The 16,318-nt window shown below is 47.4% G+C and overlaps 1 protein-coding gene across 1 annotated transcript in view; it reads left to right on the top strand.

The window, feature by feature from the left end:
• Positions 1-16,318, top strand: part of LOC126177468 (serine protease easter-like) — a 53,600-nt gene that overhangs the window by 23,670 nt on the left and 13,612 nt on the right. The window contains exon 3 of the mRNA XM_049924458.1: positions 16,003-16,100. Within this exon, the coding sequence (XP_049780415.1) occupies positions 16,003-16,100 (98 nt within the window). The remainder of the gene's footprint in view (positions 1-16,002; positions 16,101-16,318) is intronic.

The following is a 16,318-nucleotide window of genomic DNA, read 5'->3' as shown; positions in this document are numbered from 1 at the left end:
CTCGTCCACTTATAAAAAAAACCGTGTGCTTACAGTGTTGGGCATCACGGTTCTAACATCCATCACAAAGGCATCAAATGAAAGGGTGAAAGTAGGAGAGGGGGAGGGGGTAGCATGTGCCAATAGGACATCACTAACCCACCTTACATTTCACATGAGCGTCTAGACTTTGGCCTTCTTTCGCATGTATCGACATCTTGCTGATTGATGCCACTTAGAGCTCAAGGGTAACGCCGCAGGGCACCATTAGAGAAAAAAGTGGTATGTACGTTTGAACCAAATTTCAAATTTATGCATTTTGATGGCAAACAATTATGGGGTTCCGAAAGAGTGGTCCTACAATTATGTTGTGCAGTGTGATTACGACTTACTCTGTTTCTTACCCCAGTTACCTTTGTTTCTGTAATAATACCGTCCCAACAGTGAATAAACCTCCAATCACCAAAAAGTAAGATACCAAATACCACTCCCCAGGGCACTCACCATTCTTTTGTGAGTTCTTGCATGGCGCATATGAGGCCTCAAACTATTATGGCCCATTCTTCCTTCTCAAGCTGCATTTCCTTCTCTGTGCCCCTCCCTCCCTATTCTCTCTCCTTCCTTCTGCACCCTCATTCCCCCCTCTCGATATTCTTACTTATGTCGATCTGTCTATCTACCTGGTTTTTTTGTATTCCTACCTGTTCCCCTTGCCTTTTCCTTTTCGTTCTTCCTTTTTGTCGTTTTCGTTCCCCCTTTGGGTTTCACCCGCTACTTCTAAGATTTTCTCTCTGTAATGTGAGCCATTTGGGAAGGACTCCCTCCGTAGCATCTATGGCATGGACTCCTCTACCCTCCTCCTTTCCCTCTTCCCTTCTGCTGTAGCTGCCCCTGCCCACACCAGGCTAGGTCACCAACATGTGTAGCCCATCTGTGCATTGGGGCTGTTATATACCCATCTTGCTGAGCCCCCTGACAGGAAAGGTATCACGCTTCTGATACCTGAGCTGTTACCTACCCATGTATGCCTAGGATTTGTCGCTTGTCATTCTGGAACATCAAAAATCCCGACGACAGCTGCCATGCCAGAGCGCCCTTGCTGTGGCTGGGTGTCGCCAATGGGGAGAGTCCCTGACTGGAATGGGTAGTATGAGGGCAGACGTTTTGCATATGAAAGTTATTAAGCTCCAAAAAACTGGCTGTTCTTCTAAGGCCAGCTCTTGAGTTGGTAATATATCATTTAATGCTGCTCCTTATGTCTGTGCAGCCTTTCCTGGTTACATCCTGGGAAGCGAGCCACGCTCGCCAGCTTGGGGTGAACCACTTTCCCCGCTACCTGGTCTGCAATAGGACTGTTGTGGACACTTTCACCGACATCAAGCCAATCTGGAATGATGGGGCATTCATTTCCTTTAGCGTGTTCAGAAAGGTTGTAAGGACAATCTCACTGACGCCTTTACTTTGGCATGTGAGGAAATACTTTCCCAGGGAAGGTCAAAGTTGTGTATTACTGATGTGATTTGAAGCTGTACATCCCACCACCCACGAGGTGGTTTCGGTGCTTGCATTTGGGGCACATCTCCCTGCTGTATGACAGATCCTCTACGTGGTGAGTTTGGAAGAAGAGGGAAAGACTCTGTGTTCTACTACCCTGTATGTTAAATCATGACACTCTTCTCGCTAATCAGATTGCCTGGTTTATTAGAAGAAGAAAAAAAGATGAAGTATAAGTCCCTTGATCAATTATCCTCCACTGAAACTAGTCACAAATATAATTGGCTTCACCCTGTGTTTATGTCTACCTTTACCTCCGTTGTATCCTTTCCCCCTCCTCCTTTCGCCAGTCGTATCCCCCTCTCCTCTCCCCCTCCCCTGTGGTTCCCATACCCTCCCTTCTTTGATTCAAATGGCTCTGAACACTATGGGACTTAAATCTGAGGACATCAGTCCCCTAGAGTTAGAACTACTTAAACGTAACTAACCTAAGGACATCACACATATCCATGCCAGAGGCAGGATTCGAACCTGCGACCGTAGCAGCAGCGTAATTCTGGACTGAAGCGCCTAGAACCGTTCGGCCGCAGCGACCGGCACCTTCTTTGGTACTTGTTGATGAAGGGACTCCTTCATGGGACCGCTACTCCAGTGCCACATAGGTCAGAGGCCTGCTGCCACAATTCAGTCGTAGGACCCACATCCTGTGCGTCCCAATGTCGCCAGCTCTCTCTCTCTCCCTCTCTCTCTCTCTCTCTCTCTCTCTCTCTCTCTCTCTCTCTCTCTAAGTTCCTGATCTTGCGGAAGCCTGCTCTCCCTCCATGTCTTTCCCTCCTCGACCTGAGGAGGAGGAGGAGGAGGAGGAGGAGGAGGAGGAGCAGTCCCAGAATACGGCTCACCAATGCCCCTGGAGGTTCCATTCTCCCTCCCCCCTCAAAACATGAGTTTGTCCTCGTGTGAGTATATTTCACCCTATCCTTGTCCCCCCCTGCGGGTCCGGGGATTAGAATAGGCCCGAGGTATTCCTGCCTGTCGTAAGAGGCGACTAAAAGGAGTCCATCCCCCTCACGGGGGTAGTTAGCGCCTGCGTCCGGAGACGGACGGTTCCTCGACCTATTATTGTGGTCTTTTTGGTTTTTCACTTCTCGTTTCTTCCTTCCTTTTGTTGGTTCCTTTCTTTGCTCTTCTCCACCTCACTGTCTTCCTTACTCTTTCCCTTGACTTCTCCTTGCCTTCTCATTGCCTTCTTCTCCTTGCCTACTCATTGCCTTCTTCTCCTTGCCTTCTCATTGCCTTCTTCTCATTGCCTTCTCATTGCCTTCTCATTGCCTTCTCCTTGCCTTCTCATTGCCTTCTTCTCCTTGCCTTCTCTGGTCTCCGCCTCAGCGTTTGAGACAGTCTGTCCTCTTTCTCCCTCTCTCTCTTCTTTTTCCTCTTCTTCCTTCCTCCCTGTGCGTGCCTGAAGGCCGACCCACGCGTTCGCACGCGTAGCCGGTGACGGGGTAACGCGTAAGTCCCCGCCCTGGGTAGACATGTAAGGCACGTGCGTACCCCCTGGTAAAGGTCAGGCCCGGGGAGGGGTGATTGCCTGAGCTGATACCTTCTGACCATGCCGATTGGTCCCTCCGTCTGTTTCTCGGGAGGTGTGACCTGAGGTGTAAACATTCACCTAAGGCGGGAGTGCCCTCTGAGAGGGTCCCCACAAGGAAGGAGCGCGCTATCGGAGACGCTGGCAATCATGGGGGATTCCTCCGCAATGGATTCCACTCCATCTCTCTCGACTTCGACCCAAAAACGGAAACGTGACCAGCCAACAGTGACAAAAGTACTACCGCCTGCCCCACAGTTCCTCGTAGTTTCTCGATCTGAGGACGGAAAGGATTTTTCCTCGGTCAACCCTTTCGTTATTCAGAAGGGCGTAGATGCCATAGCCGGATCTGTCAAATCTTGTACCAGGTTGCGTAACGGTACCTTATTACTAGAAACTGAGAGTGCCTTTCAGGCACAAAAACTGCTTCGGGCCACACTCCTGTACACGTTCCCTGTCCGGGTGGAGGCCCACCGAACTTTGAATTCGTCTCGTGGTGTAGTCTATATTAGCTCCTTCGACGGATTGACTGACGAGGAGCTTCAATCTTTCCTCGCTGAGCAGGGCGTGACGGCTGTCCATAGGGTCATGAAAAAGGTCAACAATGACCTTGTACCGACCCGGACACTTTTCTTGACCTTCGATAGTGTTAAGCTGCCATCGCGCATCAAGGCGGGCTACGAGGTTATTTCTGTTCGCCCCTATGTCCCGACACCTACGCGCTGCTACCAGTGTCAGCGTTTCAATCACACTCGACAGTCTTGTTCCAATGCGGCTAAATGTGTCACTTGTGGCAGGGATGCCCATGAGGGTGACTGTCCACCTCCGTCTCCTCGTTGTGTGAACTGTGAGGGTGACCATGCCGCATCCTCCCGCGACTGTCCTGTCTATAAGAAAGAACGCTGTATCCAAGAAATTCGGGTCAAAGAGAAAGTGTCCACCTCAGCTGCTCGCAAGCTATTGGCTAGTAGGAAGCCCACGCTGCTCCCAGCGGGGAAATACAGTACTGTCCTCGCCTCTCCTCGGACTACCTGGGAGGTAGCAACCCAGACATGCGATCTGACCTTCAGCACCACGGTCGTCCGTTCGGCCAGTGCTAAGATCGCGCGGTCGACGTCTCCTCTTCCTCCCATCACCCCACAGACACCAGCCCCTTCCTCGGCTTCTGCTAAGACGAAGACCCCGAAGTCAGATGCACGGGCCTTCAAGAAGGAACCATCCCGTGCAGACTTCCTCCGTACCTCGACCTCCCAGCCTTCGACCGGTACTTCCACCAAACGTCCTTCCAAAAAGGCGCATAGGAAGCACAGTTCTCCTTCTCCGCCACGGCGCATTTCTTCTCCTGCGCCACCCAGCGGTTGCCGCCCCAGGCCGTCATCCGTTTCGCCTGGCCGCACCGCTGGTAACCGTACATCTGGCCGTTCACCGGCGGAGGAAGCTCCCCCTCCCGGCCATCCTCCCGAGATGGCCGATGACCCTATAGACCCAATGGACGATGACTGTCCGCCTACTGATAGCGGCGGCAGTGCTCGCTCGAAGCCAGGCCCTAAGCGGCCTTCGAGGTGACCCCTTCTATCATCTTCCTTTTCTTACGATGGCACTTATTCACTGGAATATTCGCGGCATTCGCTCCAACCGAGAGGACTTGAAGTTGCTGCTCCGCTTGCACCGTCCGCTCGTCGTAGCCCTCCAGGAAACGAAGCTACGCCCATGCGATCAAATTGCCTTGGCACACTACACCTCTGTGCGTTTTGACCTACCCCCTGTGGTAGGTATCCCAGCTCATGGAGGGGTTATGTTGCTGGTCCGGGATGATATTTACTACGATCCCATCACGTTGCACACCGGCCTGCAGGCAGTTGCCATCCGCATTACTCTCCCCACTTTTACGTTTTCCTTTTGTACCGTTTACACTCCATCGTCATCTGCCGTTACCAGGGCAGACATGATGCAACTTATTGCTCAGCTACCTGCACCATTTTTGTTAACTGGAGACTTCAATGCCCACCATCACCTTTGGGGCTCTCCAGCATCCTGCCCGAGGGGCTCCTTGTTAGCAGACCTTTTCAACCAGCTCAATCTTGTCTGCCTCAATACTGGCGCCCCTACTTTTCTTTCGGACACATCTCACACCTATTCCCATTTAGACCTCTCTATATGTACTCCCCAACTTGCACGCCGGTTTGAGTGGTATGCACTTTCTGATACATATTCGAGCGACCACTTCCCGTGTGTTATCCATCTCCTGCAGCATACCCCCTCTCCGTGCTTCTCTAATTGGACCATCTCCAAGGCAGACTGGGGGCTCTTCTCTTCCAGGGCGACCTTTCAGGATCAAACCTTCACAAGCTGCGATCGTCAGGTCGCACACCTCACGGAAGTCATTCTCGCTGCTGCTGAATATTCCATCCCTCACCCTCCTTCTTCTCCACGTCGCGTACCGGTCCCCTGGTGGACCGCAGCATGTAGAGACGCTTTACGTGCTCGTCGACGTGCTTTACGCACATTTAAACGCCACCCTACAGTGGCGAATTGTATCAATTATAAACGATTACGTGCTCAGTGTCGTCGTATTATCAAAGAAAGCAAGAAAGCCAGCTGGGCTGCTTTCACAAGCACCTTCAACAGTTTTACTCCTTCTTCTGTTGTCGGGGGTAGCCTGCGCCGGCTATCTGGCACTAAGGTCCACTCACCAGTTTCTGGCTTGAAGGTCGCGAATGACGTCCTTGTGGCCCCTGAGGCTGTCTCCAATGCCTTCGGCCGCTTTTTCGCAGAGGTTTCGAGCTCCGCTCATTACCACCCTGCCTTCCTCCCCCGCAAACAGGCAGAGGAGGCTAGGCCACCTAACTTCCGCTCCTCGAATTGTGAAAGTTATAATGCCCCATTCACCATGCGGGAACTCGAAAACGCACTTGGCCGATCACGGTCCTCCGCTCCAGGGCCAGATTCTATTCATATTCAGATGCTGAAGAACCTTTCTCCTGCGGGTAAAGGTTTTCTTCTTCGTACATACAATCGCATCTGGATTGAGGGACATGTTCCCGCATGCTGGCGCGAGTCTATTGTTGTCCCGATTCCTAAGCCGGGGAAGGACAAGCACTTGCCTTCCAGTTATCGACCTATCTCGCTTACCAGCTGTGTCTGTAAAGTGATGGAGCGAATGGTTAACTCTCGATTGGTTTGGCTGCTCGAGTCTCGACGCCTATTTACCAATGTATAATGTGGATTTCGTAGGCGCCGCTCTGCTGTTGACCATCTGGTTACCTTGTCGACCTTCATTATGAATAACTTCTTGCGGAAGCGCCCGACCGCGGCTGTGTTCTTTGATTTGGAGAAGGCTTACGACACCTGTTGGAGGGCGGGCATTCTCCGCACCATGCATACATGGGGCCTTCGCGGTCGCCTCCCTCTTTTTATTCGTTCCTTTTTAATGGATCGACAGTTCAGGGTACGTGTGGGTTCTGTCCTGTCAGACACCTTTCGCCAGGAGAATGGGGTGCCACAGGGCTCAGTTTTGAGCGTCGCTCTCTTCGCCATCGTGATCAATCCAATAATGGATTGCCTCCCAGCTGATGTATCAGGCTCCCTTTTCGTGGACGATTTTACCATCTATTGCAGCGCGCAGTGTACACGTGTCCTGGAGCGCTGTCTTCAGCGTTCTCTTGACCGTCTTTACTCCTGGAGTGTCGCCAATGGCTTCCGTTTTTCTGCCGAGAAGACGGTCTGTATTAACTTCTGGCGCTACAAAGAGTTTCTCCCACCGTCCTTACGACTCGGTCCCGTTGCTCTCCCAATCGTGGAGACAACCAAATTTTTAGGCCTTACCTTTGACAGGAAACTTAGCTGGTCTCCACATGTGTCATATTTGGCCGCCCGTTGTACCCGTTCTTTAAATGTCCTCCGTGTTCTCAGTGGTATGTCGTGGGGAGCGGGTCGAACCGTCCTACTTCGTCTATATCGGTCGATCGTCCGCTCCAAGCTGGATTATGGGAGCTTCGTATACTCCTCTGCACGGCCATCCATCTTACGCCGCCTCAACTCCATACAACATCGGGGTTTACGACTTGCGATTGGAGCATTTTATACCAGTCCCGTAGAGAGTCTTCATGCTGACGCTGGCGAATTGCCACTCACCTACCGGCGCGATATACTGCTTTGTCGGTATGCCTGTCGGCTACTGTCAATGCCCGACCATCCGTCTTATCGTTCCTTTTTTGACGACTCTCTTGACCGTCAATACGGGTTGTATGTCTCTGCCCTGCTACCCCCTGGAGTTCGCTTTCGTCGCCTCCTTCAACACCTTAATTTTTCACTCCCTGCAACCTTTCGAGTGGGCGAGAGCCGCACGCCACCTTGGCTCCAGGCTCAGGTCCGCGTTCACCTTGACCTCAGCTCGCTCCCAAAAGAGGTCACCTCCGGTTCGGTCTACCACTCCCGTTTTTTGGAACTTCGTTCGAAGTTCATCAACATGACTTTCATTTATACAGATGGCTCTAAGACCAATGACGGGGTCGGGTGTTCCTTTATTGTTGGGGCACACAGTTTCAAATACCGGCTCCATGGCCATTGTTCGGTCTTAACAGCTGAGCTCTTTGCCCTCTACCAGGCTGTTCTTTACATCTGCCGCCACCGACATTCTGCTTATGTCATCTGCTCAGATTCCCTGAGCGCCATCCAGAGCCTCAGTGATCCGTACCCGGTTCACCCTTTCGTACACCGGATCCAACGCTCTCTTCAGCAGCTGGTGGACGTCGGTTCTCCGGTCAGCTTTATGTGGGTTCCTGGCCATGTCGGTATCCCTGGGAACGAAGCTGCAGATGCCGCGGCCAAGGCTGCGGTCCTCCAGCCTCGGACAGCTTCTTGTTGTGTCCCTTCGTCCGATTTTAGCAGGGTCATTTGTCGGCGCATTTTATCGCTGTGGCATGCCGATTGGGCTGCACTTACCGACAACAAGCTTCGGGCCTTAAAACCTCTTCCCGTGGCTTGGACGTCCTCCTCACGCCCTTCTCGGCGGGAGGAGGTCGTTTTAGCCCGGTTAAGAATTGGACACTGCCGGTTCAGCCATCGCCATCTGCTGACGGCTGCGCCGGCGCCGTTCTGCCCATGTGGGCACTTGCTGACGGTTAGACACATTTTAATGTCCTGTCCAGATCTTAACACACGGCGCCTCGATCTTAACCTGCCAAATACTTTCGATGCCATTTTAGCGGATGACCCACGAGCAGCTGCTCGTGTTCTTCGTTTTATCAATTTGACAAACCTCGCTAAGGACATTTGATGATGCTGTTTTTTAATCCTATGCCTGTCAGTCTGTCTTTTATCGTGTTTTCCCTTTTAGTTGTTGTTGTCAACTTGTGCCTCGCGGTGCATTCTTAGAGTAGTCAGGGCGCTAATGACCATTGAAGTTGTGCGCCCTAAAACCACAAAAAAAAAGAAAAAAAAACCCTATCCTTGTTGATGGTGGATTGTAACCTGACACTATGATTGTCTCCAGCCCATGTGCCCCCCAAATTTAGATCCCCATTCTGGGATTATTCAATGGAACTGTAATGGATGCTACTTTTACCTCCCAGAGATGCTATCCCTTTTTCCCGTTTACTTGGCAGCTTTTGTCGTTCTACAGGAATCTCATTTCCGTGATTCTCACTCACTGACTCTTCATAGGTTCTATGTTTTGGGTTGGTACAGGGTCATCTCTTTGAGGGCTTCCAGTGGCATTTGCATGCTGATGCATACAGATGTTGTTAGTACATGTATCCCCCTTCATGTTAAATTGTAAGCAGTTGCTGTCTGCGTCCACTTGGACTCGGTAGTCATGGTTTGCAATCTCTATCTCCCTGCTGACAGGCCACCTACACTCACTGCCCTAACTGCCCTGTCAGCAACTCCCTGCTCCCTTCCTCCTGCTTGGGGATTTTAATGTCCATCATCCTCTGTGGGGCAGTGCTTTTTCGACTAGTAAGAGGCTCCTCTTTGACCAATTTCTTGCAGACCAGGGTCTGTGCCTTCTTAAAGATGGTTCCCCTACCAATGACATTTTCTCCGCTATTGATCTTTCGCTCACTTCCTCTCCCCTTCTCTCGCCTTGCACAGGTCCCCACATGACGACGTCTGCGATAGTGACCACTTTCTGTCAATTTCTTTCCCTTCCTGTCTCTCAATGGCCAGGTTATCCTACTAGGCTTTCCATCATGCTGATTTCCCTCTGTATATAACTCCCTAGTTGTGTTTACACCTCCTTTATCAGGTTGTACTGCTGATGTCGTTCTTGATCTGCCTGATTCATACTGCCAGCATTTCCATTCCCAACTCGACAGGCTCCATTTGCTGCTGGTCAGACTCACGGCAGAGGGTGGCCATTGCCACCACCACTACACATGATTGTCATCACACACTGCAACATCTTAAGTAGCATCCATACTCTGGTGTTCTTACTACCCTTAAATGTCTTCGCACCAGAGGCTGTTAATTTACTTAATCAAACAACAATGAAGTTTTTGCTGGATGGGGACGTCTTTGGGCCCTCTCTTCTTTCTGCAATTCACCCCTAACCCTGATTCCATCCATAACCAATTACTTCAACAGCTAAATCCTCCGCAATGACCATATCTCCTCCAGGTGTCTAACAGTATTTGGCTCCAAAGTACTTTCTCCTTTCATTGGAGAGACAGTATTATAGTTCTTGCCCTTAACCCTGCAAGTATCCATCGTCCATTAATAGTTACCAGCCAGTTAGTATGATCAACGTCTCTTGCAATTTACCTGAACAGAAGATGGTTCATCAGTTCAGCTGATTGCTTGAATCTTAGGACCTTACCAGGGCAGCTTTTGGGAGGGACAGTCTCCGATCGACCATCTGCTTCGATTATAAACCACAGTTCTGGAGGCATTTTCCCAGTGACACCATCTTGTCGAAGCTTTCGACGATCCTAGTAAGGCCTATGACACAGCTTGGTGCCATGGCATCTTCTTTATACTCCAGATCCGTCTTCAGATTTTTATTCACCAGTTCCTGTCCGACCAGTTACTCAAAGTTTGGGTTGGCACAATTCGCAGCTCTATGCAGACCCAGGGCACATACCATTGGTCACACCTGCTCTGTATGTGGATTATTTTTGTATTTTGGCTAGCTCCCACACAGTGGCCTCTGTGAAGTGACAGCTCCAGGTTGCCATCCGGTGCCCTTCCATGTGGACACACTTATACAGTTTTCTATTCTGTCCTCCTAATTCGAAGGTGGTGCATTTCTGCCTGTATAATTGCTTGAGTGGTGTTACATTCTTTGACCTGCCCATTCTCACAGGCGTTTCAAGATGCCATTGCCGTTTACATCAATGGGTGTAAATCCGCTAATCATGTGAGATATGCCTTAATATCTTCTGTTGACATGTAAAACCGTCTCTTGTTTATCACATACAGGGTGTTTACTGTGGATTTGATGGCCATCTATTGGGTCCTATGCTTTATGAACTCGAGTTTTGTTACGTATGGACTCAATAAGTGGCCTTCAGTATATCCCTCGGTATTTATCCAGCACACCTTGGTCTCTGCCATCAACAACCTTCTCACTGATCTTAGTGCTGCTGCTAATTTCGATGATTTCCTTTGGATTCTCCACCACATCTGGGAAATTAACTTACTGATTGTCTTGCTGGTAGGTGGCCACTTACCTCCATTCTCTCTATGCCTCCATGGGTAAATTTGAGGCTTTACATTAAATGACTTTTCGTTCAATCGTGGGCCAACACTTAAGGGGCTACCTCCCTGCACCAATAAACTCTGTACAATCAAGGAGACTCCCACCACATGGCATTCTTTCCTTCATCTCCCCCACCAGGAAGCTACCATCTTCTGCCATTTTCAATTTTCGTATTGTAGCTGTAGGGCCCACCCCTCGATGTTATCCAAATTATGCTGGGCTACCCTGCCTTTTGGCACTTTATACTAAATTCACCCTTCCACATTCCTTGTCCCAGGGGTTATTGGATGATCCTCAGATGATTATATCTGGTCTCAGGTTTCTTCGCAAAAGTGGTTTGTCCTCCCAAGTTTAAGTCCTTGAATTAGCCTCTGAAATTAATCCCTTATTAGCGTTAGTGTTGGCCATGAGGGCCTTGACCTTGCTTCCATACCTGCCAGTTTCTCCCTCTCATTTTCCCTATGTTTTGTCCGGTCTTTTTTTCCATATTGTTTCCCTGTTTCTTGAGTCTTCTTCACTCATTGTTGCCCCCGATGTGTCTTGATCGTGGTGTGGTGTGCGGACCGGGAAATGTCGGTGGTGTTGCTGGTGCCGCAGCACACACAGCGTTTCTGGGGTGGTTATTTGCTCTTCTGTTGCCCCAATCTTCCTTTTACCTATTTGTTCGCCTGTTTTCTCTTGCTCTTGATTGAACTGTGCTCTTCGTGTTGTTGCTCCCTTTGTTTCTGCCACCTTAGATCATGGGTCCAATGACTTCGCTGGTTGGTGACCTCCTCCAATCAACCAACCAACCATTAAATACAAAGTAGTAAACATGCTTCAGATGCGGAAGTACTATGATTATTATTTATTTATCAGACTGTGGGACCATGCGAGCCAGACCTACTTGGTCATAGAACGAGTCAGTACACAATTTCCAGAACTCTGACAAGAAAATTTACAAATTAAAGAATTAATGCAACACAAAAATATTATGAGCGCTTAGTAATTAATAACGTATTACAGAGAGAAGTTCAGTTACTGCAAGGAATTCCTTTATGCATCAGGAGTAGTGTGCCATAAGGAAACCCGTAAACTTGGATTTGAATTCTTGGGATTTATTACTCGTGTTTTTAGTTCTGCTGAAAGTCTGTTGAAAACGAAACCTGCAGAACAGTGCACACATGTCTGTAAAATGCTAAAGCGAATACTATGCAGGTGCATACCTTTTTTCCCGCGTAGTGAACGAATTGCAGTTTCTTCTGAGTGACAAATTATTTGACGGAATAGGAATTGGATAGAATTTCATGACAATTGAACAATGGCCTACATCAACTTCGTGAACTGATACACAAGAAGCGTCGGATTGCCATTTCCTGCTCTAAGAATTTTGTTGATGAATGCAGAATTGCCAGTTCCCATAGTTGATGGAGCAGTTCAGCATAGCGTCCTTCAATTGGTTCACTGAATGCAATACACTACGTGCGTATTCGCAAACTCATCATTTAAGTACCGATAATGATCTGCATCACTGTTAATCTAAAACTGACACTGTCAGAGAAACAAGCCCGAGGCGTTACTGAATACAAGTTGTAGGGCAGAGTAATTTTAGCATTACTGTTGTCAGCAAAATGTACAATGAGTGAATGGAAAAGTTTGTTTGCAAATGAGATACATAGCACATATTTCCCACATCTGCACTCTTTTTTGTGGAACATATGTTCAAACATGAATGTGCGTATTTGGGAGGGGGGAGGGGAATAGGGGCGGTAGGTAATGTAAGAAAATGCATTTACTCTGAAATAATTCACCAGAAACTACGAATCTCTTCTATCAACTTATAAAATATCCCTAAACAGTCTCCAAAATTTTGTCAGCCGAGTCCCTCGTACCCTATACAGAACTCAGAGCATTTATCGCCACCACCATGACTTCCAAAGCGGTTTTTTTTTTTCATCGTAAACCTCTTTCACATGTTTAAATGTGTGTGAATTCCTAAGGGACCAAATTGCTTAGGTCACCGGTCCCTAGATTTAAGCACTACTTAAACTAATTTATACTAAGAACAACAGACACACCCATGCCCGAGGGAGGACTCAAACCTCCGGCGGGAGGGGACGCGCAGTCCGTTACATGACGCCTCAAATCGCGTGGCCACTGCGCGCGGCGTAAACCTCTTTCTCATCACGATTTTCACCCTAGTAAGTTGATGTTTGTCCCCATTTCTGTGATAGAGGTTAAAATAAACCTGCATAACCAGTGCACTTTAGCAGACAACAATATTACTCCCATCGGAAGCGGGATATGTACACTTTTAAACGAGTACCTGGTCTTCTGGACATGTCATATTCACAACCATCATGTCGTCAAAATCTGTTCACTTAGAAAGAACCAGTAATCCCCTTTACAGTATCGAACTCACATGTATAAAACGGGTCCAAACTTATGCTTACTTTACGACTGAGTCAATGTGTTAAATATTGGATGTTAAAAATGTAAGCGAGAACAAGTTTAGAAAAGGTTCGAAATTATTTGTGGAGTTTGTGCAAATCACTTAGTGCTCTCATTCTCAAATACTTCTGTATTAGCACTCCGGGAGTTACGCTGCCACAAGGCACATACACAGAACTGTTATACTCGCCTTACTGTGTTCAACCTTTTGACGTAAGGTTATACCTCTTGATGGGTAGATTATAGCAGCATTTTAAATTTCTGGATACTCAGTAATTCCATGAAGTATTGAAAATGAAATAATTGTTGCCCCTAGAAGCTTTTAGACAAGCTACATGCAGCTAGTGTCGTGCACCATGAACCAGATTAGCTATTTAGCAATGCAGGCGATTCATTCGACAAATACAAAAAAAGTTCTTTCTCCAGTTATTCTTTAGTTCTAAAAACACTGAAAGAGTTTTAGAAAACGTCTAATGCAATTTGTAAGAGGGCACACTGAAAGTAATACCTTCGAATTTTTTATTCTGTTCTCAATACCTGCTGAGGTAGTACATGCCATACGTACTGCTAGGTCGACTTTCCTGCTTTGCTGACGCAAGTTGCAACCCTCTGCCACTAGAGGGCTCCGAATTGTAGCGTGTAACAGTGGCGGTGTGTAACGTAAACATGTAGAAGAATGAAAGCTTTGTACAGTGATGATTGTATGGACACTAATAATGTGCGACGTTGGGTTGTTCGTGTTCGTAATGAAAGAAACGGTGTCTAACGTCAATATGTGTGACTGATTTCGGAAAGAAAGACCACGTACAGCAACCAACGAGACTAATCGAAATCAGGTTGTAGGGAAGCAGCCTACTCACGCTGTAGTAAATTCACATCAGTTTCCATTGTGTGCCAGCCAGTCTGCTGTAACTAGCTCTGACGTCATAGATGTTGCGCAATACCTTAAAAATCAAGCAAATGACCTAAAACTTTTCTAGCATGTCAGGAATAATACTAAATTAATGTGTGTTAAATATCAGTTCGATAACTTCAGCCATTTTTGAAATATGGACGTTTTTCTAGAAAAATCATTGGCGCAACAGAAAAGAGCTAGAGACTTCAAAATTTATATTTAGATTCATCTTTCATAATGATTAAATAAAAACAGTACTTTGGATTTCACAAATTAAGATTTTAGTGGAAATTCATGATTTTCTGGTTTTCGTCTCAAAACTGAAGGAAGCAAGATAGATTAAGTAGGCTAATAAATAAGGCTAGGATGTTTAGATTTAAATAGGTTGGAGGTCCGCTATGACTGTGAAGATGTGAAAAGTTTCTTTTGAATACCTATAAAATTATAGCGATAGCGGATCTCAAAAGGGCCAGTTCAGAGCTCATCTACTGCGTGCAGTGTAATTTAATTAATTCTCTCGCCCAAAATATTTAACTTAGCCACGTCAAAATTTTATTATCAATACTTACCTGCGTGCTGAATGCACGTTTAAATTAAGAGCTTCATCGGCCATCAGCAAAAGAAGCTATAAATTATTATGTAACTTGAAGTGGTGCGTTACTAGCCCAGCGGCTAGTCGGGAGAGCCGATTTGATCAGGCGTTCCCTTAGCCGTCCGCACCGCGGCTATATATATAAGAACGCTGTGCGAGGAAGGAAGGCCCCAGTTCTCTCCAGACGCTGAATAACATGCCATCTGTGTCGGGAGTCGCGTCACCTCGGTATCACTGCTACAAACAGCCTCGGGTGCCGTATTAAGTTACTAGAGGTACGCGGAACCGTGAAATCATTTCAAGTGAAGGGTTAATTCTGGGATGATTTTCATTATCTAGCTTCAGTTTGCGTATTGTCGTATTTTCACGTGCCGTCGCGGGACAGACATTCTACCAATTATTTAGCGTGGCGTTTGATGAAATATTCTCATCAAATTATGGCGAGCATTCTTTTTAACATTTAATTCGGACATTTATAGTTGCATCAGCGCATTAGACTCTGAACTGCTCTGTTAGTTAGGTTGTAGGGATACTTGTGTTTATCAGTGAATTTCAGAATATACTCAACTATTTTGGAAAATCGTTTTTGATTAGAAATCCCGGACAATCTCCTAATTCCTCAGAGCTATAAGCTGCAGCTATAATGGTATTCTCAGATGAAGTGGGCACTAGGAACTCTAATTACAAGCTTCACGTTTTGTTAAATCACTTTCTGGGTGCTAAAAAGTAAATAGAGAGCCAGTGTTGAGAACGGCGAAAGACAGCATTAACAACATTCTAAAAGCCAGAAACTGATTCAACATTCAAACATTTGTAATGCAAGCATTTATACAGCAATTATTTTTAATTTTCACAAGTTACTCGCCGCCCCACAAGGTTAATGATCTCATCAGAGACGCATAACACGGACACAGTTTTCAGGTAAGTGCGCATTTGGAATTCATGCTTAAAGGTGCTGCGAGACCCTCAGAAAACTGAAAGCACGAATTCGAAGGGTTCGCCAGCACACGGAACACCTCCTTCAGCAGGACAATGCCAGACGACACACGAGCGCTGAGAAACCAGCAACACTCCGACGCCTCACATTCACTGTCATCGATCATTGTCAAACGTTCCACAGTGACGTCATCAACAAACTAGGCTTTCGTTGAGAGAAATCTGTTCGTCGTCCTAGTTACTTATCAGTTTCTAAATCTATGAAGGTACATAACATGATGATGCTATTCAAAAAAGGAAGAATGTCTGTTGCTACTACAAGCTTCGTTTTTTGCCTCTCACAGGAAGACACATTTCTGTTCCTTACGCAGTGTGCTCATGTGTTGCAGGAATACGTGCGGACAGGACGACTCTGACCGTGTCTTTGGCGGCAACGTGACCGCCGTCAACCAGTACCCCTGGATGGCGCTGCTCGGCTACTCGTCACGTAAGTTGCATGCCACACTCTTATTCGCCTCATCTTCCTTGTTGCTGACAGTGGCTATTACTTTTTTCTTAGATATGACAAAGTGTTCTGGAGAAGTAGTTTATTTCGAAGACACAATTGGATAAAAGTCTCTCTAATTTTAACCGAAGCTTCTGGCGCCTTCCTCCTTTCTCATCAGGAGCTAACTAACACTGCAGATATGTAAGTTTTTTACCTTC

This window comes from Schistocerca cancellata, chromosome 1 (genome assembly GCF_023864275.1).
Source record: "Schistocerca cancellata isolate TAMUIC-IGC-003103 chromosome 1, iqSchCanc2.1, whole genome shotgun sequence".
NCBI classification, from domain to species: Eukaryota; Metazoa; Arthropoda; class Insecta; order Orthoptera; family Acrididae; genus Schistocerca; species Schistocerca cancellata.
This window is presented reverse-complemented; position numbering and strand designations above follow the sequence as displayed.